Consider the following 27,257-nt stretch of genomic DNA (forward strand, 5'->3'; position numbering starts at 1 on the left):
TAACTGAATAATTCTGTATTTTTTGCTCTGCTTTTAGATCTGCCAAGTGAACCTTCAGATTCTACAATTATAGAAGGAGAGCCAACATCATTAAAGTTAACTTGGAAAGAACCAACTAAAGATGGTGGATCTCCCATAACAGGATACTATGTTGAAATGAAGGATTTCTTCAGCACTAGGTGGACTCGTTTCAATAAGGAAGTTATATCAGATACATCCTGCCGTATTAGTAAGTTGGAACCTGGTTTAGAATATGAGTTCAGAGTTTCTGCCGAAAACAAAGTTGGTGTTGGAAAACCAAGCAATACTTGTAAAAGGACATTCACTGTACCTGACCCACCTGGAAAACCTGATGCAAGTGAAGTTACAGAAAATTCTGTCAACCTTCAATGGAAACTGCCAGCAACTGATGGCGGGACCAGTGTAACAGGTTATACCATTGAAAAATGTGACATATCTAAGAATAGATGGTTAAAGGCAAATCGAACGACTGTTAAAGAACCAAAGTTCAACATTGTTGATTTGTCAGGCAACACCACATACAAGTTCCGTGTGGCAGCTATCAACAAAGTTGGCACAAGTGAATGGTCAGACTCAGATGAAATTGTCACAAAACTAGGAATTGGTTAGTACATTCATCATGAAATAATTATTATTTAGGTCAGATACATAATGTCTGCCAGTACTAATCAAGTTCTTTATGTAAATATTACAGTATAACACACAATATTTTGTCATCTGAAATGTATAACATAACACATGTATAATATTATTATTCTACTATTTAGAAGTACCAGGTCCACCAAGTGTCCCTGCTATTAGCGACGTCACCAGCTCGAGCATGCAACTGAAATGGGAGCCACCAGCGAATGACGGTGGTAGTGCAATTAACCATTATATACTGGAAAAAAGAGAAGCTTTGAATAAATGGGTTGAAGCTGACAAGCCAAGACTACCTAAATGCAAAGTAGAAGGTTTAAAAGAGAATGCAGAATATGAATTCCGAGTTGCTGCAGTAAACCATGCTGGCACTGGAAAATTCAGCCAGTCTTCTTCTATGAAAGCAAGAGATCCGTATGGTAAGTTAGTTGTAGATGTTTGATATATTGATTTAAAACAAACTTTATTATTTTGCTTGTATTTAAATTTGCATTTTTGTTTTTCAAGATGTACCTGGAAAACCAGAGCCTCCTACCATTGGTGATGTTACACATTGCTCTGTAACGCTATCTTGGAAGCCACCAGTCTCAGATGGTGGAAGTAAAATCATCGGCTATGTCTTGGAAAGGAAGGAAGAGTACTCGACAGCTTGGACAAAAGCCCATAAAGCTCAAATTATGGACACATCTTACACAGTCACTGACTTGAAGGAACAATCCACCTACACATTTAGAGTTAGTGCTGAAAATAAGGCTGGTGTTGGTAAACCAAGTGATGCTTCATCTAGTGTACTTGTTAAGAAACCTTATGGTAAGCACATGACTTAACTTCCACTTCCACTCGTATAGAAAGCTAAGACAATTTAATTGAGTGTAACTTGATGTTATATAGCTACCAAAGTCGAAATTTATGTTACAGGTATTGGTACATATTTGTATTGGTTTTGCTTTACAGTAGTGTATAGTATATTTAATAGTATATCTATAAGAATGAGGTTTTCATCAAATTGTGCTATAAAGCATCATAAATATAAATAACATTTATAAAATCTCCCTAGCCTATTATTAAAATGGCATAATATTTTTGTCTATTTCGTGAGATCCTTACCTGTATAGACTCTACATATGCAATTATTTCCAATATTTTTATTATCTAGATGTTCCTGATGCTCCATATACACCATCTATATCGGATGTGACAATCAAAAGCATGGTTGTGTCATGGACACCACCCTCACGTGATGGAGGTTCTCCAATTACACAATACCTAGTAGAAAAGAAAGTTAAACAGAGTTCATACTGGAGCAAGGTGTCTACTGTTGATACTACAGAAACAAAGCTAACTGCGAGTGATCTTCACGAAGGAGATGAATATCAATTCCGTGTGAGCGCTAAAAATGCTGCAGGCTTTGGAAAGCCAAGTGTCCCCTCAGAACCGAGAATTGCCAAGCCACCTTATGGTATGTTCTGTTTTTACAATTTCCTAGAATGACAATTGATCCCAAAATTATTTAAGCCCTTGTAGAATAATTTATCCAAAGAAAATAATTAAGGGAAACAATGAGTGTGTATTCAGAAATAGATATGCATACGGTAATATTTTTATTATATATTCCATTCATTTGTTTTTCAATTATATGATATATACTTGTTTCAGACGTGCCAGGCGCCCCAGGAACACCAAAGGTCACTGGTGTAACTAAATCTTCAGTGTCACTGTCATGGTCAGCTCCTAAATCCAATGGTGGAAGTCCAATCACCAACTACAAAGTTGAACGTAAAGAAAAGTTTTCGAACCGATGGACAAAAGTGAACCGTGATGAAATAGTAGATGAAGTCTCATTTACTGTGAAAGATTTAACAGAGATGAGTCAATACTTGTTTAGAGTATCTGCTTGCAATAAAGCAGGAACTGGTCCACCAAGTGAAGAAACTGGTCCTGTTACGGTGAAAAATCCGTATGGTATGTTGTTTTATATATGTAGGTAATTGACAATTATGATGATAAAATACAGATAAATTTGGTGACAGAAATGATGTGATAATGGAAAATCCTTAGGATTAATAATATTGATAATAATGGTATGTAATTGTAATAATAATGATATATATGATGTATAATTGTTTTTCTAGATCCTCCTGGTGCACCGTCAGCACCTAAAGTTTCAGAAATTACAGAGTGCTCAGCATGTTTGTCATGGCAAGCTCCAGAGAAGGATGGCGGTAGCCCTGTGATTGATTACACAGTTGAAAAGAGGGAGAAATATTCAACCAAATGGGTACCTGCAACTTCTGAACCAGTAACAAGTCCAAATTGCAAAATTGATGGCTTGAAAGAGGGTCAGGACTATGAGTTCAGGATAAAGGCGAGGAATAATGCTGGTTTTGGAGAACCAAGTGAATCGTCTGCCCCATTTAAGGCTAAATTACCATATGGTAAGCTATTCCTAATACTGATTTATTAATGCCTATTTAGATATTATTTTTAACATATGTTAAGTTCACTGATAAATCAATACAATATTTCTGTTTTACATAGATGTACCTGGAGAACCAGAAAAACCAGATCTTTCTGAAGTCAATATTTCATCGGTTGTATTGTCATGGTCACCACCAACTTCTGATGGTGGCAGTCCAATTATTGACTACATAATTGAGAAGAAAGAGAAGACCGGAAGATGGCATAAAGTAAAAAGAGGAAGAAATGTAGAGACAACATACAAAATAGCTGATCTGTTGGAAAATCATGAGTACCAATTCCGCGTAAGTGCTGAAAACAAAGCCGGAGTCGGAAAACCAAGTGAATCGACACAGTTGATTAAAACGAAACATCCATTTGGTAAGATTTTTATTTGTATTTTAGAAAATGTTATATTCTTTTCAGGCATTTGTATTTCATTTATGAAAATGGATGTAAGGAATTTTTTTTAATTGTGTTACTATAGATGTTCCAGGAATACCAGGAACTCCAGTTATCAGTGATGTTACAGAAACATCAGCAACAGTAACATGGTCCCCACCTGAATCAGATGGGGGTTCTACAATCACAAACTACATCATAGAGAGAAAAGAAAAGACAAGTTCTCGATGGATCAAAACTGGCGACAACAAGATACGAGAAACCACATGTACTTTAACTGATCTGTTTGAAGAGGCTAGTTACCAGTTCAGAGTAAAGGCAGAAAACAAGGCTGGAGTGGGAGAACCCAGTTTACCAAGTGACACCATTACTGCTAAACCTCCATATGGTAAGTTGGGCTTCCATTATCAAATGTTGTGTGACTGTAAAGTTTCCATCCAATAACATTGTATGGAAATATCATGCTTATTGGTAAGATTGGTTTTTTTGTTCTTAATAGATCCTCCTGGTCCACCAATTAATGTAAATGTTACGAAAACAGACTTTACATATATCGGGCTGTCTTGGGACATTCCTAAGAATGATGGTGGTGCTCCTATAAAAGGCTACGTCATTGAAAAACGTGAAAGCAAGGGGACTCGTTGGTCCAAAGTAAATACAGCCCTTATAACGGATACATCATTCACTGTTGAGGGATTAGTTAAAGACAACATGTATGAGTTTAGAGTGGCTGCTGAAAACAAGGCCGGTGTTGGCAAACCCAGTGAACCTACAGGTCCAGTCAAGGCAAAACCAGAATATGGTAAATATATTTTATATTTTCAAAACATTTTATAACTATTTCATACCTTACCCGTAATTTATGAGGCTTTTGTTTCAAAGCTATCAAAAGTATTTTTATACTATTATTTAATCTAATAGACGTACCTGATATGCCAGGTGAACCTGTAATAGAAAAAGTGAAACCGACCTCTGTGGCTTTATCTTGGTCTGCACCAAAGACTGACGGAGGATCACCTCTTGAAGGTTATATTGTGCAAAAGAAAGACAAGTTCAGCCCAAGATGGTCTTCTATTAATACAGAACCTATCAAAGATACATCATTTAATGTTACTGGGATATCTGAGGGATCAGAGTGTGATTTCCGCATAGTTGCCAAAAACAAAGCTGGAATCGGTGAACCAAGTTCAACAGTAGCTATAATTGTGAAACCTCCAGGCCCACCAGGTGTTCCCGATGTTAGTAAGATAACCAAAATAACAGCAACATTATCATGGACACCACCAAAATCAGATGGAGGTAGCAAGATCACATATTATACAATTGAAAAGAAAGAGGCTGGTAAAAATCAATGGTCTAAAGCAAATAAATATTCTGTTAAGGATACTTCCTACACAGTGACTGATCTTAATACAAATAGTAAATATGAGTTCCGAGTGGCAGCAGAAAATAAGGCAGGGTTAGGAGAGTTCAGTGAACCATCCATTGCTGTTCTTATTAAATCTCCATTTGGTAAGTCATTGATAAATTTGATTTTATTTGTGTTATCTATATTGGTTATGTTCTCAGCACGTACTCAAATGGAACTGCACTCTAATTTATATAGTGATCTTGTCATGTTCATACATTCTAGTGCATGATACATTTAAAGTAAGTAATGATAATTATAATATCTACTGTATGCATATTAGAAGAATAACTATCTTGGACCTATCCATCGAAATTGCAATGATTAAATACTATCTATAATTGCACGTTCCTTAAACACTTAAATTCTATCATCATGTTTCTTTCTTCACTTCCCACTCATGCATGCCTTTATTTTTTACACACATTTTGTGCTTGCACATACTTCTAACAATAAATAGATCTTCCCGATGCTCCGAATGCACCAGAAATAATAGAAGTTACAAAAGATACAATGAAAATCAAATGGTCTGAGTTGAACTCAGGTTATGACTCGAAAGTCACAGCATATGTTCTCGTAATGAGACAAAATAGAAGTTCTGAGTGGTCGTTTGTTACAAGGAGTAAGCGGTTGACGTACATTGTGAAAGGTCTTGAAGAAGGTTCAGTGTACGAGTTCAAAGTCAGTGCTGAAAATGAGGCCGGCGTGGGTGAATACAGTCTTTCGACTCCTGCGACTGTGGCTAAAGACCTGCATGGTATGAGCAGAATAACTCGTCGTAGTGTTTGTCAATTCTTTGAAGCCCTATTCCTATTCTTGTTGTGTTGTTTGGATTTCATTCTTTAAGATCACCATAATGTTGATAATACTGTACATTTGTAAATATTATGCCTGTTTCATGAATGCATTGAATGTATCACTTTGATTCTGATTTTGTTATGTTCATATGAAGTCTTGTTTTTTTGTATTATATTTTGTTTTCACATTGTTATTATCTTTGTTGATCTCAGTGTTATAGCTGTTTATTTATCACTATACTATATTATTTAAAATAGACAAACCAGATGCACCAGGAAAGCCAGAAATATCTGATGTACAACAACATTCAGTGACCCTGACCTGGAGCACATCACCATCTGATGGTGGAAGTCCAATAACTGGTTACATAGTAGAAAGGTGTGAGGCATACAGTAGCAAATGGACTGCAACTCACCCCGGGAGATTACCAACAACTAGTTATACAGTTGGAGACCTTAAGGAGGGATCTGAGTACACATTCCGTGTAATAGCAGAAAACAAAGCTGGTTTGAGCAATCCAAGTATTGCATCATTACCAGTTGTCCCAAGAAGAGCTTATGGTAAGATTGACATTTTACAATTTCTTTTGTAGTTTTTGAATGCTTAATTCTTATAATTGGTAATATCATTAAAAAATGATCTATAAATAATTCTGTATTGTACTATACCTTTGTTTTTCTAGATGTACCATCGCCCCCAGGAGCCCCACTAATATCGGATATCGCATCAACATCTGCAATGATTAGTTGGACCCCGCCTCCAACTGATGGAGGCTCTCCTGTCACAGCATACATACTAGAACGAAAAGGAGAATATGCACGTCGTTGGGGAAAACCTCTTAAGTTGGCTCCAAGTGATCTGTTTTATGTTGTAAAGGATTTAACACAAGGCAGTACCTATGAATTCCGTGTATCTGCAGAAAACAAAGCTGGTGTAAGCGCCCCAAGTAGTCCATCCACCTCATTTGTTGCAAAACCACCTTACTGTAAGTATTATATTATGAATATTATTATAACTACATTCATAAATCAGTTTGAGTCCAAACTAAGTCAAATATAATAAATTATCATAGACAAATATTTGTTATATTGCTAAATATCAATATTTTTGGATGACAAATTGAATGTTTCGTTTTATAATTATTCAGCTGTTCCAGATGCACCAAGTGCTCCATCCGTTCACGATATTACAAGTCAAGCAGTGACATTGAACTGGAAAACACCAGCTGATGATGGTGGAAGCAAAATAACATCATACGTCATTGAAATGAAAGAACCATTTGCTCTAAGATGGCGCCGTATTGGACATACTTTAGATATGCAGTACAATGTCACAGGCCTGACACAAGGTGATAAATATGAGTTTAGAATTATTGCAGAAAACAAAGCTGGACTTGGAAATCCAAGTAACCCATCAGAACCTGTTGAAGCAAGACCACCAGGTGGTAAGAAAAATGTGCAATTTAAAATATATTTATTATATTTAGAACAGTAGATTGCTTACAACCTATAAATTGGCTCACTATAATTAATTTAAATCTGAAAAATGATGATATGGAAGGATGTTGCTTATACTGCGGACCATTATAAGTGATTGGAAATAGTATATTATTGGTATTTTTATAGCACTTTTTAAATTCAAATAATGACTATTTATTACATTTTACAGATGTACCCAGTGCACCTGGTCAACCAATAGTATCAGATATACAAGAAACATCTGTAGCAGTACAATGGACTCCTCCAGCAACTGACGGAGGAAGTAAAATCACAAGTTATGTAGTGGAGGCAAAAGAACAATTTTCACCTTTATGGAAACGAGTGAATGTAATGGATACAACAGAAACGACTTTCAAAGTTACATCTTTGCGCGTAAATGTTGTTTATGAATTTAGAGTTGCTGCTAAAAATGAACGAGGAGTTGGGGAACCAAGCCAGCCATCTCAACCAGCTAAATGCAAGGCTCCTTATGGTATAGAATGGTGTTTGTTTATCTTCCATTTCTAGCATCACAATTTTTTGTCAATCACTGATGTTCAACCAATATGAAATATTAGTTATATAATTATAATATACTTTGATCAGCATAATTCGAATGGTTGATACAGTATCAAGCAGAATTAAAAATTTATTGACTTAATTATTTCCAATTTTACAGATATTCCAGAAGCTCCAAGTGTACCTGAGATTTCAGGCATCACCGACACCTCCATGAAGCTAAATTGGTCTCCTCCTGAATCAGATGGAAATTCACCAATCACTGGGTACTTGGTCGAGAAATTTGACACCAGGAAAGCACGATGGACGACAGTAAATAAAACCCCTGTCATGGCTACAGAACTAGAAGTAGATAATCTGCTTCCTGGTTCAGAATATCAATTTAAAGTTTCAGCACAAAATGCAGCTGGTGTTGGTAAAGCAGGAAAACCATCTGATCCAAAGATTGCCAAACTACCATATGGTAAGTCATGTTTGGTAACACTTATTATGTGATAAATACTATTATGATATTTAACCGAAAACTGATAATATAACGCTTATTGTTATGTTAATGATTATGATTTGAATGTTAAACTATGTTTGACAGAATTATACAATTTACTGTATGGTTTATCTTCTATTTCTCCAGATGTTCCATCAAAACCAGGAAAACCATCTATTAGTGACTTTGCCTCAACTAGTATTACAATAAAATGGTCTTCTCCTAAATCAGATGGTGGAAGCCCAATTACAAATTATGTCATAGAGAGGAAAGAGATCAAAGCTACTCATTGGGTGAGGGCTACTCGTAACATGTGGACAGATACCACTTTCTGTGCTAGTGATCTGGTTGAAGGATTTGAGTATGAGTTCCGTGTGGCTGCTGAGAATAGAGCAGGAGTTGGACCATACAGTGATAAGTCTGACCAACAGATTGCCAAACCTCCATATGGTAAGAAACTATTATTATTTAATTGTTGGGTATATTGAGTAAATTGTACAAAACGGGAAACTCTATTGATTTATATTATCTTTTAACAGACCTTCCCGAAGCACCACAATCACTGGTTGCATCAGATATCACTGGACAATCACTAACACTATCATGGAAACGCCCTCCGTCGGATGGAGGCAGTCCAATATTAGGATATTATGTTGAGAAGAGAGACATTCAGAGTACACAGTGGACTATTATTAATAGACAACCACAGAAAGAGTGTACTATGCAAGTAGAAGAACTTAGACAAGGACATGAATATGAGTTTAGAGTTGCTGCAGAAAACAAAGCTGGTCGTGGAAGATACTGCACTTCTGATTGTATCAAGTCCAAACCACCTTATGGTAGGTAGTAATAATTTAAAGTCCATAATGAATAATGTAATAAGTATCAACAAAGTAACCTCTGTTCAAAGTTGTTTCAATCAGAAAATATTAACATTGTAATTTGTTTAATAGTAATAATAATTTTGTTTATAGATGCACCTGGTAAACCTGTTACTCCGACTACCAGTAATGTTGATAGTACTTCACTGACCGTGAATTGGGAGCCACCAAAGTCAGATGGTGGATCTCCAATCATTGGTTATATTGTTGAACAGAAGGATCGATATAGTACAAGATGGGCTAGACTAAATGCAGAGCCAGTCAAAGATACTACATTCAATGTAACTGGATTGGAGACTAAGGGTGAATACCAATACAGAGTTATTGCTGTCAACAAAGCTGGTGAAAGTGCTCCAAGTGATGCCACTAATATGGTTGTTGCTAAACCTCCATATGGTAATTATTATCTTGTCAATTTTATGGATACTGTGTAGATTTTATGAAGACAGTTTGTTACCATGTGTTGTCAGTTTTATTAACCAATTTGGTGTCCTTAGCTGTATTTTATAATTATTTTGTTCTTTTAGATGTTCCTGGAATCCCAGGAGTACCAAGTGTCACTCGGGTCAAAGAGAAGAGCATAAGTGTTCAGTGGGGACCAGCAGACGATGGAGGCAGTAGACTTCTTGGTTATTTTGTAGAAAAGCGTGAGATGTTTGGTACAAGGTGGATACGTGTAAATCGAGAACCAGTTCTTGAGACAGAATACTGTGTTACGGGCCTAATGGAAGAGTCAGAGTACGAATTCAGAGTAATTGCTACAAACAAGGCTGGAGAAGGTAAACCAAGCCAATCTAGCATTGTGGTGAAGACTAAAGCATCATATGGTAATTGTATTACTTATTTTGATAGAAATTATAGGATTATCAATAGTTTGATGATATATAGCAATAGCAGGGCTGTCGATACGATAAACATACTATTTTTTGAATTTTTTCGCAAGTATTCTCAAATGTACTACGTCAGAGTAGGGCAAAACATCTAATCACTCAACTCCCTGACGCAAAACTACAATTACAATCCTGTTGGTGCAGTACTCGCTGCTTACTTGGGCTTGAATCTAACCACTAGCCATCAGCGCAAGCTCGGTGGTCTAGAGGTATGAACGCCAGGCTAGTGATCTGGAGGTCGTGGGTTCGAGTCCCACCCGAGAACTACTTGCGAATTTGTTCGCAAGTATTCTCAAATGTACTTAGTATAAAGTACATATTACGTCTGAGTAGGGCAAAACATCTAATCACTCAACTCCCTGATGCAAAACTACAATTACAATCCTGTTGGTGCAGTACCCGCTGCTTACTTGGGCTCGAATCTAACCACTAGCCATCAGCGCAAGCTCGGTGGTCTAGAGGTATGAACGCCAGGCTAGTGATCTGGAGGTCATGGGTTCGAGTCCCACCCGAGAACTACTTGCAAATTTTTTCACAAGTATTCTCAAATGTACTTAGTATAAAGTACAAATTACGTCAGAGTAGGGCAAAACATCTAATCATACTATTTGATCTTTATAGAATTAATAAATAGGAGGTGGATGTCCTAAATCTATTCATATTATTTAGAAAGAAAAAAATATATATATATTCAAAAATAAAAAACTTTGTTTGAATTTGTAGGTTTACCTGGTGCACCAGGAACTCCAATGTTATCTGAGGTTTCAGCTACTTCAATGACACTTAACTGGGCTTCACCAGATTCGGATGGTGGTGCACCCATTACAAATTACGTAATTGAGAAGAAGGATGCTGTGGACACTTGGACCAGAATCAACCGATGGGATGTCTCCGTGCCCTCATTTGTTGCTAGTAGTCTGAAGCAAGATCAAGAGTATATCTTCCGTGTGTCTGCAGAAAACAAGGCTGGAGTTGGAAAACCCAGTGAACCATCACGACCAACAATTTCTAGACCACCATACAGTGAGTTCTAGATTATATTCCAGTGTGGTATATAATTCTTTTTGAGCAGTTTTGTACATTTGTTAAAATTTAATTTTTAAATGTATATTTTTTAATAGTATTATATCAACTAATGCCAATCATTTTTAAAGTAAAGGTGTTACTGGTAATTCTTTAATACTTCATTAAATGCTCTCATACAAATGTGTTAAATTATTATGCTTTCAGTTATAAAACTCATAGCTATATTACTTTGTCCAACACAGATGTTCCAGAAAGCCCAAGCGTACCAATAGTGTCAGATATCCAAGCTACGTCTGTGACTTTGACATGGACACCACCGGCTTCAGATGGTGGAAGTCCAATTACAGGCTACATAATTGAAAAACGAGAAACAAACAAGACTTGGGTAATGGCAACCAGAAATCTTGTTCCTGGTACAAAGTATACAGTTACTAGCCTAAGACAAAATGCAGAGTATGAATTCCGAGTTACGGCAGAGAACAAGGCTGGTACAGGAAAGCCAAGCCAGCCATCAGAAGCAGTGATTGTGAAACCTCCTTATTGTGAGTTGTTACTGATATTGTGTGAAATAAAGCAAAGATGTTGAAAATAGCTTCATGAAGTTTATACAACATATTTGTGTATTCATTAGAAGTAATGATTAATTATTCTTACAGCTACCCCAAGCGCTCCAGAAACATTAGTGTGCTCCAACATCAACGCAACCACTGTTACCGTGACATGGGAAGCACCGTCAGATGATGGTGGTTCACCAATTACTGGCTACGTTCTGGAATACAAGCAAGACTTTGGATCTCGTTGGATTAAACATCCAAAAAGTATTACAGGAACTTCTCATAACGTCCAGACGCTACTTGAAGGTTCAGAGTACATATTTAGGGTATCAGCTGAAAATAAGGCTGGGGTTGGAAAACCAAGTAAACAATCAAGCTCCTTCACAGCAAAACTTCCATACGGTAATTATTTTTATCGCTTCAAAATCTTCTAAAACCAAACATACTGATTTCAACCTTTCAATTCATTAGCTCACTACAAACAAATTAGCAAATAACACATTTATATATGAGTTACTGACAACAATCCAACTGTATCATCCAATCCAACATACAGTACTATTTATATAATTTCTTTATTATCTAGAACCACCAGGAACACCCAGCCCACCACATGTCTCCAACATTACATCAAAATCAGCAATGGTAGCCTGGAATCCACCTTCAAATGATGGCGGTTCTCCTATAACTTGCTATATTATTGAAAAGAGAGATAGCTTCTCTAAACGATGGGTGAAAGCAGTGGATGTTGATAAAGATGTGACAACCAAAACAGTAAAATTAGATCCGACATACGAATTTGAGTTTCGTGTATCTGCAGTGAATAAGGCTGGTGCTGGTAAACCAAGTTTACCATCACAGAAATTTGTTGCAAGAGAACCATATGGTAAGACTTTATTTATATTTCTTGAGATCACTACCTGTGTAGACTCTACATACTCCATTACCCCCAAATATGGATGCCCCTCGAAAGGACAATAGAATAGTTCAGGCACCGTAATACATTTTTTTTTTCAGATTTTCGGTTCATACTTGATTGAAATATGGAAAGTGGGAAAATTATCAAAGTTCAATATAAAGCAAGAAGAACATTATTTTAATTTTTTTTTAAATTAAATTTCAGATGTTCCAGATTCACCTAGCCAGCCAAAGATATCTGACGTTTCGTCAGAATCAGTAGTTCTTGAATGGACTGCTCCAAAAGATGATGGAGGAAGTCCTATTCTGGAATATGTAGTCGAAAAACACGATCTTACCACCGGACGTTTTACCAAAGTACCGATAAAAACTGTACCTGTGCCAAATATGTCTGCTAAGATTACTGATTTGGTTTCTGAAAGAAAATACAACTTCCGTGTCATTGCTGTCAACAAGGCAGGAGAGAGCAAACCAAGTGATAATGTTAGCTGTACTGTTAAACTTCCATATGATGTTCCGTCTCAACCAGGAGTACCAGAAATTATAAAGACTGATGAGGTAGAGATGACCATTAACTGGCAGAAACCAAGGTCAGATGGTGGAAGTCCAATAACAGGGTATATGATTGAACAGAAAGACGCAGTGGCAATAAAATGGACCAAAGTTAACAGAGTTCCAATTCAGGATCTCGAATATAAAATTAAAGGATTAACTCAGGGAAATTCATATCAATTCCGTGTGACTGCTGTAAATAAGGCAGGAGAAAGTAAACCCAGTGATGGATCAGAATCAAGAATTGCTAAACTACCATATGGTAAGAACAGTGCTTTTCAATGTGCATGTTTACAGAACAACATAGCATGCAATTATAAGGTGTAACTATTATATTTTTATTGCTTATCCATTGCTTCTCCTCTTCCTGGGACCTGTACACTATACACTATGTTGCAAAAATATAACATAATATCATTACTGTTATCAGATCCACCTGGTAAACCAGAAGACCTTCATATAACCGAAGTCGCTGCAACATCGATTTCTTTGAAATGGCAGCCTCCGGTACGAGATGGCGGTTCACCGGTTGTGGGATATTACATTGAGAAGAAAGAACATTTCAGCACTCGGTGGATACGCATCAACAGAACAGCAGTCATAGATACAGCATTTGTAGCGCACGACATCCGTGAGGGACTAGAGTATGAATTTAGAGTGGCTGCTGTAAATAAGGCTGGCGTTGGTGAGCCTAGTGATACAACACAGCCAACTATTGCAAAACATCCATATGGTAAATTTTACATTTAATTTTGATAATAATTTGTAGAGAGTACGTTGTGTGTACTTTGATTGTTTTATTAATGAATTGACCTAAATTGCTAATATACTATATTATTTCTATGATAATTCAAACACTCATTCACAATCTCATATTTGTTTACTTTAGTTGTTCCTGATACACCTGGTACACCTATTTTGTCTAACATATTTCCTAAATCTATGACGGTTACTTGGACTCCACCAGTGTCAGACGGTGGTAGTCCTATAAGCGGATATATAATAGAAAAGAAAGAACCTATGCTTAGCCGTTGGACACAAGTGGAACAGTTATTGGGAACTACATGTATAGTAACTGGCCTCAATGAGGGCAGTGAATATCAATTTAGGGTGATAGCAACAAACAAAGCTGGTAAGAGTAAACCAAGCAATGCCAGTGAGTCCAAAGTAGCAAAACATCCATATGGTAAGTATATTTGTAAATAATGTATATGTAAGATTTTTCACATGTCATGTTTGAGAGTGTTTCAACCCATATTGTTAATAACTAAACTTATTCTTTCGTTTTACTACAGATGTCCCAGGACCGCCAGAGCGACCTGAAATATCATCAGTGACTGAAAAATCAGTCTCATTAACTTGGAAACCACCTTCTTCAGATGGAGGCTCACCTATTACAGGATATATAATTCAAAAGAAAGATAAACATACTTCACGCTGGTCGTCTGTTAATCAGGTTCCAATTACTAACAAGATGATAACAGTTGATAAGCTAACAACTGGCATGGAGTATCAGTTTAGGGTACTTGCTGAAAATAAAGCAGGACTAGGTCCAGCCAGTGATCATTCTAAAACAGCTATACCAAAACTTCCATATGGTAAGGAAAATATTATTAAAGTCTATGTAATATTATTGTACTATTTATTGGAATATGATATAGAAACAGTACACTTTCCTTGATTGTAAATGGTTCTGATAACCCTACTCTACTACTTTTTTAAAGATCCTCCTGGTCCACCTTCTGCACCAATACTTGATGATATTACTGAGAAGACAATGGCATTGTCATGGTCTCCACCAAGAACTGACGGAGGTGCACGAATCACTGGATACACAGTAGAGCGATGCGAAGGCTATTCTATGAAATGGACTAAAGTGGCATCAGTGATGGATCCAAGGTGCATTGTTACTGATCTCAAAACAGGTGCCCAGTATGAGTTTCGTGTTAGTGCAGAGAACAAAGCAGGTATTGGCCCTGCAAGTGAACCATCTGACAGAGCTACTGCAAAATCACCATTTGGTAAATTTTTTTGTTTCATTATTAGAAGTCATTTTTAATTTTCAAAATTCAAATTAATCATTAAATTCTTAAACTACTTTCAATTAATTCAAGATATCAATAAAGATAAACAATATACAGTAGTAGTAAAAATTATTTTCAACATGGCTATTTCAATTTTTCAGACCTACCTGGGCAACCCGGTATGCCTGAAGTAGTCTCAGTTACACAATCAAGCATATCATTAACATGGTCAGCTCCTTCATCTGATGGTGGAAGTCCAATAATAAATTATGTTGTTGAAAAAGCCGAGAAGTTCAGTTCTAGATACACAAAGGTCAACACATCACCAGTGTCAGAATGTTCTTACAATGTAACCGACCTTGATCAGAACTCTGAGTACCAATTCCGTGTATCTGCAGAAAATAAAGAAGGTGTTGGTAGACCTAGTCAATCGACAGGAGTTGTACGATTAGCGAGTATGTCTTTTTTTAAAAACTATATTGAATAGTCTTATGTCAGGTGTGAATTATAGCATAAGTTTTAAATTATAATACCTATATTACTTTATTTTATATTATTGTTATCTTTAGTTGCGCCACAACTGGATTTCAACAAATACCGTGATGTCATAATTGTGAAAGCAGGAACAACATTCCATATTGACATTCCATGGAAAGCGTACCCAACTCCGACTGTATCATGGAAGAAAGAAGGCATGTCAATTGAAAGTACAACAAGAGTTAAAATTGACACAAGTGAGAGGAGTACTGTAGTAACTGCAAAGAACTGCATAAAAAGTGATGAAGGTACTTACGAGCTCTCTGTAGTCAATAGTTGTGGTGAAGCTTCAGCTACAGTCAAAGTTCAAGTACAAGACAAGCCAGGACGACCTGTGGGACCTGTGCAGTTACGAGATGTCAATAGTACCGAGGTTACAGTTAGCTGGAACCCTCCTGTAGATGACGGAGGATGTCGTGTTACTCATTATATAATTGAAAAACGAGACACTAAAAGAACATCATGGTCTCGTGTACCCTTGAAAATACCTGATTGCTCCCATCGGGTACAGAACCTATTAGAAGGAAATGAGTATATCTTTAGAATTGTGGCTGTTAACAAGATCGGTGAAAGTGAACCACTTGAGGGTGCGCAATCAGCTGTTTTAAAGAGTAAATTTGGTAAGTTTGTATTGTGACTGCTATAGTAACATTGAATTCATGTCAAGTCATGTCATTTTTACGCTATTTCCTGTATTAATGCATCATGCCATGGTGCATATTTTTATGAATCACGGATTTGTATTTATTATATTTCAGACAAACCAAGTGTTGTAAAAATACCACAAGTTTCAGACGTTACCAGTGATTCTGCAATGCTTTCCTGGTCTGCACCATCAAGCGATGGCGGTACTCCACTTACTGGATATATTGTTGAGAAGAAAGAAATTGGCAATACAATGTGGACAAAGGTAGCACATACTCAGCCAAAAGAAATGAAGTACCGGGTTAGCAGGCTAAACAAAGGATCGCATTACGAATTCCGTGTTGCCGCTGAGAACAAAGTTGGTGCCGGTCCATTCAGTCCACCAACAGATGCAGTAAAAGCAGAAGAAGCATCAGGTTAGATTTAATTTGTTAATTAAGAAAGATCACTTTTATATTAATATAATATGTTCATTGGAAAAAGCATAATTTAGTATTTAAGCATATATATATATAATTTATATATTCTTCCTTCCAGTTAAACCAACCATTGATATTAAACCTGATTCGATTTCAACCAATTCTGGAACTACTATTACTGTTCATGTTCCATTTGGGGGATATCCGACACCAAAAGTTAAATGGAGCAAATATGGCGTTGAAATTGTTCCAAGTATACGTACAAAGATTGAATCATCAAGCAATGCCACTGTGTTTACCATAAAAAACAGTGACCGATCAGATAGTGGTGCGTATAATATAACTATCAGTAATGAACTTGGTAAGGACTCAGCAGATTTTGATATAGAAGTCTTCAACGTTCCTGGACCACCAGAAGGTCCATTGGGTTACAGTAATGTGAATGAAAGTTGTGTTACTTTGATTTGGAAGCCTCCAAAAGATGATGGCGGTGAGAGAATCTCAACGTACATTGTTGAAAAACGTGAAGAAGGACATCACAGATTTCATCCAGTTACGAAAGACCTTATATTAGAACCATCATATCGAGTGAAAGGACTGACAGAAGATAGACGCTATCAATTCAGAGTGTTGGCACGTAACAAGCATGGTAATAGTGAACCATTGGAGGGTGATCGCATCCGGCCTCGAGGAAATTATGGTAAGCAACATTTACTGCCATGATGTTACACAAATACTTTGTAATGATAACTAATCAAATTTAATATTTTTTTATTAAATATTTGTTGGTTTAATTTGCAGTTGTTCCAGATGCACCCTCTACTCCAGAAATTAGTTCTATTACATCAGAATCAATGGCACTAAGTTGGTCTCCACCACTAAGAGATGGTGGAACACCAGTTACGAGTTACATTCTTGAAATGCGACAGACCACAAGTTCCCGGTGGACAAGAGCATCATTATCGCCTATTCAAAATACATTTTACAAAGTATCACGACTCAGTAAAGGGTCCGAGTATGAATTTAGGGTGTTGGCTGTTAATAAAGCTGGTGAAAGTGAACCTAGTGAGCCTTCCAACTCAGTTACAGCCGAGAATCCTCCAGGTAAAATTCATTGTAAATATAGGAAGTGTATTGTTGCCACAATATTTACCATCGAAATGTGAAAGATAAATAGATGAATGTAAATAAAATGTATATTTATGTCTTTCAGTTGCTCCAAAGTTCAAACTTGATTTATCTGCTCATAGAGAAATAACTACACGTGCTGGAATTATGTTCCGAATAGATATACCATATGAAGGAACACCAAAACCAGTCATGAAATGGGTAAAAGATGATACTCCAATTACACCAACAACTAGAGTAAGTGTTGAACAGTCGGATTACAGTGCTATTGTTGTAGCACGAAAAGCAGAACGTGCTGACAGTGGAACCTATACAGTTACTGCTACCAATAAGGCTGGACAGGACACTGCATCAACTATTGTAAGGGTCGTTGATAGGCCTGAACCACCTCAAGGACCTCTTGAAGTTGTGAAGTTGGACAGTGAGAGTGTAACCTTGTCGTGGAGTCTCCCCGATGATGACGGTGGTAGCCCTATTATCTGCTACTTGTTAGAAAAACGAGATTTATCATTGAAAATGTGGAGTAAAGTTTCAACATCACTTAGTGAATTGAAAACTACAGTACCAAAGCTTATTGAAGGAAATGAATACCAATTCAGAGTTCGAGCTGAAAACAAGTATGGAGTTAGTGAACCTCTAGAAGGCGATACAGTCATTCCAAAAGGAGATTACAGTAAGCTTTTTTTTAATTATGAGATAATACCCATTTATTTGCTTCTTTGTAATATATTATGCATTTATTGATTAACTAAAACTAAAAATGGTTTTTCTCACCAATGATCCTAACATTATATATTTTGAACTAAAAAATGGAATGTTCATTTTCTTCCTTAATAGGTGTTCCTGGAAAAGCAGGTACTCCAGAGGTTAGTAACATTCAGGAAGATTCTGCAACACTTACTTGGACTCCTCCAAGAAGCGATGGTGGAACCTCTATAACAGGTTATATTGTTGAGAAGAAGAACCAGTCAATGCAGAGTTGGGCTAAAGCTTCGATACCTCACATTACTGAAACTACATGTAGAGTTATACGCCTGATTACGAATACAAAATATGAGTTTCGTATAATCGCTGTGAACAAAGCTGGAATGGGTGAACCGAGCGACGCCTCTTCACCAGTTATGATTGAACGACCAGCTGGTAAGTATAATAGGTGTAATAGTAAGAATACTAATTTTAACATTTATATTATCCAATTTGTGTACTGATTTCTCGATTCAGTCTAATGCCTAAATAATTCCATTTTATCTCCAGCTGCTCCTAAACTTGATCTTGGTCAATGCAAAGATATTGTTGCACTGGCAGGATCTGTCTTCCATCTAGACATTTCATGTAGAGGAACACCTACACCCACAGCTTCATGGTTTAAAAACACGACACCAATTGTTGAGGACCTTAGAGTCCGTACCTCAACAACACCCTACGGGACCGTTCTAACAGTAAAGAACAGTGTACGCAATGACGGTGGAGATTATAAAATAACTGTTGAGAACAAGGCAGGAGTAGATTCCGGTATTATTAAAGTAACTGTATTAGGTAAGCCTATTTTTTCTCCTTAAGTTTCTCATCTTAATTCTTTTACATTATTATTTCAGAATGTGACTGGATGAATGTTTTTGTCCTTTTGTTAAAAGTGATTCAATATCTTACATAAGTTTGCTTTGCAGTAGATTAACATTAATTATTCATTGGAAACCGCAGACAATTTTAGCAACATCAATATGAGCAGTAATACATTGTACAATAGGACAATAAATAATTATTCATTCTTCTTTGCACATAATACTTGATATAGCATCTAGGTATTTATGTCGTGTTTTTTTATTATAACAGATAAACCAGGAAAACCAGAAGGTCCATTGGGCATTACATGTACAACCAAAGATTCAGTATTACTGTCATGGAATCCTCCTCTTGATGATGGTGGAAGTGAAGTTACTAATTACATCATTGAAAAATGTGAAGCTGATAGGCTAACATGGACAAGAGTGTCATCATCTGTAACAGGCTTAAAATACACTGTAACCAATCTCCAAGAGGGTCAAAGGTTTAACTTCAGAATTAGAGCACAGAATAAACACGGACAAGGAGAGCCATTGGAGTCTGATCGGGCTATATTGATTAAGAGTCCATACGGTAAGCTAAAAATTATACATTTTATATTTTGAGACTAATTCGGTACAATAGCTGGCAATCTAAATTATTTATAAGTGTACATCTTTACGTATATATTGGTAAAGCATTATACAAATTAGTATCGTTATATCACAATAGATGTGCCAGATCCTCCAGGAATTCCAGAAATATCAGAGATTGACGATGAGTCTGTTACCATGTCTTGGCGCCCTCCACGTAATGATGGAGGTGCCGAGATTACTAACTACATTGTTGAAATGAAGGATATTCGTGGTCAACGGTGGATGAGAGCAACTAGAAAGCTTGTTCCAGAATGCCATTCTACAATTACTGGTCTAAAGAAAGGAAGAGAGGTTGAATTCCGTGTTAGTGCACAGAATGAAGCTGGAACTAGTAAACCAAGCAGAGCATCTGACCCTGTGTTGATAAAGAAACCAATCGGTATATGTACATTTAGTATTCTTTTTATAATATACTACTGTAATTATCATAGTAGGTAACCCGAAACAGTTGCATATTCTTGACAGTGTTTTTTTCTAAAATAATAGAAACTGCTGAATTCTTGGAACCACTACAAGATATATCAGCAAAGGTTGGTGCAACTGTCACATTTGAGTGCAGAATTTCTAACGATAGAGCTGAAGTGTCTTGGTATCGAGATGGTTTACAAATTTTCTCCGGAGACAACCTTAACATTGCGAAAGAAGGACAACGTCGAGCATTGATGATATTTAACGTAGGACCTCATGATATAAGAAAGTATAGCTGCATATGTCACGACAGAAAAACAGAAGCTAATCTCATGGTTTCAGGTTTGTCTTTGACCTCTTTTAGGACTATGAATTTAATTAATTTAGTAGGTGTTACTAACAACACATTGTATAATTAATGCACTAATAACACATTGCATATTGTTTTTAGCTGCCCCTGAAATTGATCTTGGAGGTTACAAAGATGTTGTGACAGTTCGAAATGGAGGGGTTCTACGATTGAATGTACCAATTACTGGCTGCCCAGCACCAGTAGCTGCCTGGCATCGCCATGACCTGCTCGTTAAAGATGATATGATGACTAAAATTGACAGCTCTGAGAATAGAACGCAACTAACAATCCGAAATGTTAAGAGGTCTGATGCAGGAATATACACAGTATCTGTCTCTAACCAGGCAGGAAAGAAAACAGGCAATATCACAGTACTCGTACTTGGTAAGTTATTATTATTGAATTATATGAGTATTCTGATCATGTTTGAACAACGTACCATGTGTACAGTAGCTCTCACAAAAGTTAATCTTTTGAAATATTATTTGATATAATAGATGTTCCAGGACCACCAGAGGGACCACTGAATGTCTCTGATGTTGGACAGTTTTCAGCTGCATTGTCGTGGAAAAGACCACTCGATGATGGTTGCTGTAAAATTGAATGTTATACAATCGAGAAACGTGAGGTTGGTCGAAAAATGTGGATCACAGTAACCAGTTACTGCACCAATACATCATACACTGTAACAGGTCTCCAAGAAGGTGTTGAATATGAGTTCAAAGTTTGTGCGGAAAACCAAAATGGTGTAGGACAAGCACTGTTTGGAGACAAAACAGTTACTTGTACCAGACCCCATAGTAAGTAGGCCTAAAAAATATAGTTATTTTGCCTCATGCTACAGTGTGTTGATTTTGGATTCTTTGTTTAGTATTGATTCATTTTTTGGCTTAGTATGGAATATAAACTTTATAATTAACTAAATTTTATGATTTTCTTTAGCCGTTCCAAGTGCCCCTGGTAGGCCTGAAGTCCATAACATAACAAGCACCAGTATGACACTCACATGGTCAGCACCTCGGTATGATGGTGGACTTCCACTACTAGGATATACAGTTGAAAAACGAGATACATCTACTATTCATTGGCTGAAAGTCAACCTGGAGCCAGTACTGAATACGTCATACATCGTAAAGAACCTTGACACAAACCATGAGTATGAATTTCGTGTATCTGCGGTCAATAAAGAAGGCACTGGAAAACCAAGTGAGAGTTCAATGCCTCCACGATTTGCCAAGGATCCTTCTTGTAAGTATTATTTTATGTGGTTTCAATAACTGTTTCAATATCCATAATGATAATCATATGATCATTATTATAACTTTTTTTTGTTTAAAGTGAGACCCTCCCCTCCAGGATGTCCATCCATCAGCGAGGTTACAGCTACATCAGTTGTTCTTAATTGGACAATGCCATTATCGGATGGTGGGTCGCCATTAGATTTCTACGTAGTAGAAAGACGAATGAGAGATACACTGGAATGGACAGACAGGCAGACAACCAAAGGAGTCACCATGCATGTTACGGACCTAGTACAAAACAGAGAATATGTTTTCAGAGTCCGTGCTGTCAATAAAGCTGGCCTTGAGAGTGACCCTAGCAAAGCGTCACAACCATTTGTTGCTAATGATCCATGTGGTAAGATAACTATTGCATACTCAACTATATTTCCGATACTCTTGAAATACTCTGTTTATAAAAGAGAACTAAGCTATCAATATCTTACTTAATATTACATCGATATCCATTTCATGCATACATAATATTGAGTGGTAGTTATATATTTATTATGTTTCTTGTGTTTAATTTTTTAAATAGCTGGTGAGACTCCAGTATTTGTTCAAGAACCAACTGATGCAATGATCAAAGAAGGAGAGCCTGCAGAATTCATCTGCCATGTGTCCGGATCACCTAATCCTGTTATAACTTGGTAAGTGAATAATGAACAAGTTTATTAGTATTTGCATTCTTATCATAATGACATTTGAAATGATAGCATAGAAAATATGTTTTAACTCATTTTTATTGCTATAGGGTAAGGAAGGGCCGAGATTTATACCCTGGTAAACGGTACCACATATTTGATGAAGGTGATGGTAAACACCGTCTAGTAATACCAACCCCTCATGAGATTGATATTGGATCATACACTGTAGTTGCTCAGAATGCTTCTGGAAAGAGCCGCTGTTCAGTGGAGCTGGGAATTCAACGTAAGCTACATAGTTAATTTTAGTCTATTTTAATATGCAAAGGTGCTGCCTGCCTAGAAATAAAAAAGGACACCTACTATAATTGAAAATAAGCCTATAATAAACAATAATAATACTGTATCATGAAATTTGAAAATATATGCATTGTACCATAAAATGACTATATAACTCTATAACTTTGAACAGAGCCAGCTACGCTAGAGTTAGATAAACGTTTGAGAGAGATCAGTGTTAAAGCAGGCCTAACAACTCGAATGACTATCAATTTTGGTGGTATGCCTAAACCTGCTATTTCGTGGACAAAGGATGGTATTCCAATTGAAAGCAAAGGACGATTTAAAGCAGATTCTTATGGAGATATTGCAGAGTTGAGTATTCGTGAATCTGAAAGAGAAGACACTGGTGAATACCAGATTACTGTCACTAATTCTTTGGGTTCACAGAGTTTGCCAATTAAAGTTAAAATCCATGGTAAGATTCTATATTTCTTTCTTATATAAATAACAAATTTATGCTCTAAATATAGATTTAAATTTCTCTCTTTCTTCTATTAGTATTATATTAATATTATTATTGTTATTATTATTTTTCAGACAAACCTGGAAAACCAACTGGTCCAATTACTGCCGAAGAAGTAAAGAAAGATTCCATAGCTATTTCATGGCAGCCACCAACAGATGATGGAGGCAATGAGATATTGCGTTATCACATTGAGATGCGAGAGGCCGACAAACATGCATGGCAGAAGGTGGGAACATCAATGGCTACGCAATTTAGCGTCAGCAGACTTCGCCAAGGTATTTCACTTATCTTCAGAATATCCGCAGAGAATATTGATGGCATTGGAGTTCCATTAGAGGGAAGGGAATCTATTCAAGCAAAGAGTCCATTTGGTAAGTATAGAAAACAATCATGTATACATCGTTAATGGAAAGTAGGTTATGAAAAGATTTGTATTATCCTTTTTCTTTAAATGTTTTGTATTTAAGATGTTCCATCTGCTCCTGGCAAACCAACACTCAGAGGTATAGAAGCAAACAGTGTCCACCTCTCTTGGACAGCACCAAAGTCAGATGGTGGAAGCAAGATTACTGGATACATTATTGAGAAACGTGAGACTACAAGCAAGCGTTGGTTCCGTGCTAATAGAACGGAAGTAATTCAACCTGATCACGTAATCGAACATTTGATTGAAGACAGTGAGTATGAATTCAGGGTGTTTGCTGAAAACAAAGCAGGGCTAAGTGTGTCAAGTGAACTATCTCAACGTGTAGTAGCTAAAGATCCAAGAGGTAAGTTTAAAATATTTGAATTGTATTTCAAGACTAAATCATTATTGAGTATAGTAGCTGGCAAATCATTATGGTCAGCCAATATAATGTGAATTTAAGACTTGAAACATTTACCTCTTTTAATTTTACAGACTCTACAGAACCAGAGATCGTAAAAGTACCACATACAATATCTGTTGCACAGGGTAAATCTGGAACTATTGAAGTAGAGGTTAAAGGTTATCCATTACCAGTATGTAAGTGGTATCGATATGGTAGAGAGTTGCGAGATGGCCGAAAATATCAATTGAAGAACTTTGGAAAAGTGTGTACGCTTACTCTGAACGACGTATATGAAGAAGACACTGGTGAGATCATGGTAAAGGCCGTGAACAAAGCAGGAATGAGAATAGCAACTACCATTGTTCAGCTACGAAGTAAGACTTTTACACAGCTTAGTATTTTTAACTGAAGTCTAATAATATACTACACCCATTCACACTAAACATTGGCCATACTGTTTTATAATGACTCTCTTGAACAATACATGTTTTTATTCATTCACTACAGTACCTCCACATCTGACACTTCCAACAAGACTACGTTCACCACTCTATTGCCTGGAAGGAGAAGTCTTGAAGCTTCGTATTTCAGTCACCGGTGTTCCCAGGCCTACAATAGCATGGGATCACAATGGTCGCGATCTTGTAGAAGGCGGACGATACGAAATGAAAGAAACAGATAGGGATACCATATTAGTCATTAATAAGATTACAAATGCAGATGCAGGAAAGTACACTGTTGTCGCTACCAATGAACTAGGAGCTGATACAGCGAGTGTTAGCATCAACATTCTCCGTAAGTATTTTAAAAGTTACAGTGCTTTGCCTACATGCACAACATTCAACACATTTTTAATTGCCATAATTTTTTCGTCGTTTTTTTACAAATTCAATATTGTTTGTACAGGACACTCTGATCCACCACGTAACCTTGAGGTAACAGATATCTCAACTGATGCAGTACGTCTTTACTGGCAACCTCCTTTGTATGATGGTGGCAATACTGTTACAAGCTATATGATAGAGAAACAGGAATCTGGACAGATTGCATGGACACGGGTTTTAGCTAGCAGAAATTGCTTTTTAACTGTTGTTGGACTCAAATCTAATACTGAATACACATTCAGGGTGACAGCTCTTAATGATTATGGCCCAAGTGACCCCTGCACTGCAACTTCACTCATAAAAACAAAACGTAAGTTTACTTTGGCAATTAATGTTATAAAGATAGTACAATATCTAGTAAGGAAGTTGGATTGGTTGCAAACTTTTCGTTTTATTTCAGGCTACTCTGTTCAATTAAGTGTGTTTTAATTTTGTATTAAAGTTGAGACAATTCACATTTATAAGTTTAAGTTATGTACTAAATAAGATTTGTTTCACTTATAGCATCAGACAGAGATCGTCCTCAGTTTGAAGACATTGAGTCTAGAAGAAAATACTATGATTCCATTGGTAAGTTCAACATAGTAGAAAGTAACAAATATAATTACTTTCAAACTTATGAAAAAAATGAATGTTTACAATAAATATGGTGTCTTATCAGCACTGCTGTCGTTTAGTTTACCAAATTTATTCCATGTCCTACCAAGATACATGTTTAGAATTACCTACTATTTCTTACAGTTGATACATCGTACATACCATCAAAATATGACTTCAGACGTAAGGCAGGATCAGTCTACGATTATTATGAAATATGTGAAGAAATTGGCAGGTAAGAATTACACCACTACATTTGAATACATATTGGTAGTGTAAGAAGAGTTATCACATATTATTCATTTCAATTATGTATCAAAACAACAATTAAAATCGTATGTTTTATTTATTTAGAGGTTCGTATGGTATTGTGTACCGAGCTATTGAGAAGGCTACAGGTAAAACATGGGCTGCAAAGTTCATTCGTTGCCATGGCAAGGAGCGGGAGGTAGTCCAGCGTGAGATAAACATAATGCTGAAGATGCACCATAACCGACTTCTACAACTGCATGACGTCTTTGAGAATGACGAAGAGATTGTTATGATTATTGAATTGTAAGTTCTTGGTATTTATAATTTGTTATATTATTGATATGTAGTTCAATTTTGACTCAAAGGACTAATTTTGAGTGATATTCATTTTAGCCTTTCTGGTGGAGAGATGTTTGACCGATTGGTTGATGAGAACTACATCTTGACAGAACCTGAAATTGTGCACTACATGCGCCAGATATGTGAAGGCATAAAACATATGCATGAACGTCATCTCATTCATTTAGATATGAAGGTAAATATAAGTTGCAAGAGGTGTGTGAATATTTTGTTAATTATTTCCAATATTAACATCATAACCACCACTAACTACACTTCTTTATTAATTTCTTCAATAGCCTGAAAATATATTATTCAAAACACGAACGAGCGAAGATATTAAGATTATTGACTTTGGGCTTGCCCATGAACTTGACCCTAATGAACCCGTACGAATGATGTTTGGCACACCAGAGTTTGTGGCACCAGAGGTAGTCAACCATGAGCCAATTGGACTGCCGACAGATCTCTGGTCACTTGGTATTCTTGCTTATGTAATGTGAGTATCAAACTCTATTGTTGCAAATATAGGCATAGACAATAACTATTCTATGACACTTCAAATTAAATTAAACTGTATGTGATTGAAGACCCAGAATTCAGTCTAAGTAGATAAAATAAAAATTGGTTGCACCCTTGTAAACCAGTACCTACCTACCTTAATGTCTTCTCTTTCTTCATCGTGTTCACTGTTTTATTTGTACATTAGGTTGTCTGGTATGTCACCATTTATGGGTGATACTGATCAAGACACTCTCAAGAACGTAGCTAAAGGTGATTGGGAATTTGACGACGAGTGCTTTGATTATGTCTCAGATGAAGGACTTGACTGGATAGAGAAGATTTTAGTAAAAGACAAAGAGTAAGTATACGTAGACCTATTTAATAATAAATTATTTATGA

The 27,257-nt window shown here is 36.5% G+C and overlaps 1 protein-coding gene across 6 annotated transcripts in view; it reads left to right on the forward strand.

Moving 5' to 3' along the window:
* LOC144842250 (titin-like) overlaps window positions 1-27,257 on the forward strand; it is a 79,241-nt gene that overhangs the window by 39,013 nt on the left and 12,971 nt on the right. For 5 of the 6 annotated variants that reach the window (XM_078698664.1, XM_078698690.1, XM_078698707.1 and 2 more), the window contains 58 exons: window positions 38-625; window positions 789-1,079; window positions 1,168-1,470; window positions 1,817-2,119; window positions 2,317-2,622; window positions 2,793-3,095; window positions 3,199-3,498; window positions 3,605-3,907; window positions 4,019-4,321; window positions 4,441-5,031; window positions 5,388-5,684; window positions 5,983-6,285; window positions 6,408-6,710; window positions 6,873-7,169; window positions 7,394-7,696; window positions 7,883-8,185; window positions 8,354-8,656; window positions 8,746-9,045; window positions 9,181-9,483; window positions 9,615-9,914; window positions 10,701-11,000; window positions 11,246-11,545; window positions 11,660-11,959; window positions 12,144-12,443; window positions 12,681-13,289; window positions 13,458-13,760; window positions 13,917-14,213; window positions 14,323-14,625; window positions 14,752-15,048; window positions 15,213-15,506; window positions 15,621-16,208; window positions 16,347-16,649; window positions 16,771-17,352; window positions 17,454-17,756; window positions 17,866-18,453; window positions 18,618-18,920; window positions 19,035-19,316; window positions 19,614-19,916; window positions 20,055-20,357; window positions 20,465-20,728; window positions 20,838-21,122; window positions 21,236-21,538; window positions 21,681-21,986; window positions 22,077-22,376; window positions 22,557-22,668; window positions 22,773-22,948; window positions 23,135-23,419; window positions 23,542-23,841; window positions 23,938-24,240; window positions 24,372-24,656; window positions 24,790-25,077; window positions 25,189-25,476; window positions 25,671-25,736; window positions 25,908-25,998; window positions 26,118-26,318; window positions 26,409-26,550; window positions 26,654-26,853; window positions 27,064-27,216. In XM_078698664.1, coding sequence (XP_078554790.1) covers window positions 38-625; window positions 789-1,079; window positions 1,168-1,470; window positions 1,817-2,119; window positions 2,317-2,622; window positions 2,793-3,095; window positions 3,199-3,498; window positions 3,605-3,907; window positions 4,019-4,321; window positions 4,441-5,031; window positions 5,388-5,684; window positions 5,983-6,285; window positions 6,408-6,710; window positions 6,873-7,169; window positions 7,394-7,696; window positions 7,883-8,185; window positions 8,354-8,656; window positions 8,746-9,045; window positions 9,181-9,483; window positions 9,615-9,914; window positions 10,701-11,000; window positions 11,246-11,545; window positions 11,660-11,959; window positions 12,144-12,443; window positions 12,681-13,289; window positions 13,458-13,760; window positions 13,917-14,213; window positions 14,323-14,625; window positions 14,752-15,048; window positions 15,213-15,506; window positions 15,621-16,208; window positions 16,347-16,649; window positions 16,771-17,352; window positions 17,454-17,756; window positions 17,866-18,453; window positions 18,618-18,920; window positions 19,035-19,316; window positions 19,614-19,916; window positions 20,055-20,357; window positions 20,465-20,728; window positions 20,838-21,122; window positions 21,236-21,538; window positions 21,681-21,986; window positions 22,077-22,376; window positions 22,557-22,668; window positions 22,773-22,948; window positions 23,135-23,419; window positions 23,542-23,841; window positions 23,938-24,240; window positions 24,372-24,656; window positions 24,790-25,077; window positions 25,189-25,476; window positions 25,671-25,736; window positions 25,908-25,998; window positions 26,118-26,318; window positions 26,409-26,550; window positions 26,654-26,853; window positions 27,064-27,216 — 17,809 coding nt within the window. The remainder of the gene's footprint in view (window positions 1-37; window positions 626-788; window positions 1,080-1,167; window positions 1,471-1,816; window positions 2,120-2,316; window positions 2,623-2,792; window positions 3,096-3,198; window positions 3,499-3,604; window positions 3,908-4,018; window positions 4,322-4,440; window positions 5,032-5,387; window positions 5,685-5,982; window positions 6,286-6,407; window positions 6,711-6,872; window positions 7,170-7,393; window positions 7,697-7,882; window positions 8,186-8,353; window positions 8,657-8,745; window positions 9,046-9,180; window positions 9,484-9,614; window positions 9,915-10,700; window positions 11,001-11,245; window positions 11,546-11,659; window positions 11,960-12,143; window positions 12,444-12,680; window positions 13,290-13,457; window positions 13,761-13,916; window positions 14,214-14,322; window positions 14,626-14,751; window positions 15,049-15,212; window positions 15,507-15,620; window positions 16,209-16,346; window positions 16,650-16,770; window positions 17,353-17,453; window positions 17,757-17,865; window positions 18,454-18,617; window positions 18,921-19,034; window positions 19,317-19,613; window positions 19,917-20,054; window positions 20,358-20,464; window positions 20,729-20,837; window positions 21,123-21,235; window positions 21,539-21,680; window positions 21,987-22,076; window positions 22,377-22,556; window positions 22,669-22,772; window positions 22,949-23,134; window positions 23,420-23,541; window positions 23,842-23,937; window positions 24,241-24,371; window positions 24,657-24,789; window positions 25,078-25,188; window positions 25,477-25,670; window positions 25,737-25,907; window positions 25,999-26,117; window positions 26,319-26,408; window positions 26,551-26,653; window positions 26,854-27,063; window positions 27,217-27,257) is intronic. The other variant, XM_078698671.1, reaches the window with a different exon arrangement.

Source organism: Antedon bifida, chromosome 1, assembly GCF_963402885.1.
Source record: "Antedon bifida chromosome 1, ecAntBifi1.1, whole genome shotgun sequence".
Taxonomy (NCBI): domain Eukaryota; kingdom Metazoa; phylum Echinodermata; class Crinoidea; order Comatulida; family Antedonidae; genus Antedon; species Antedon bifida.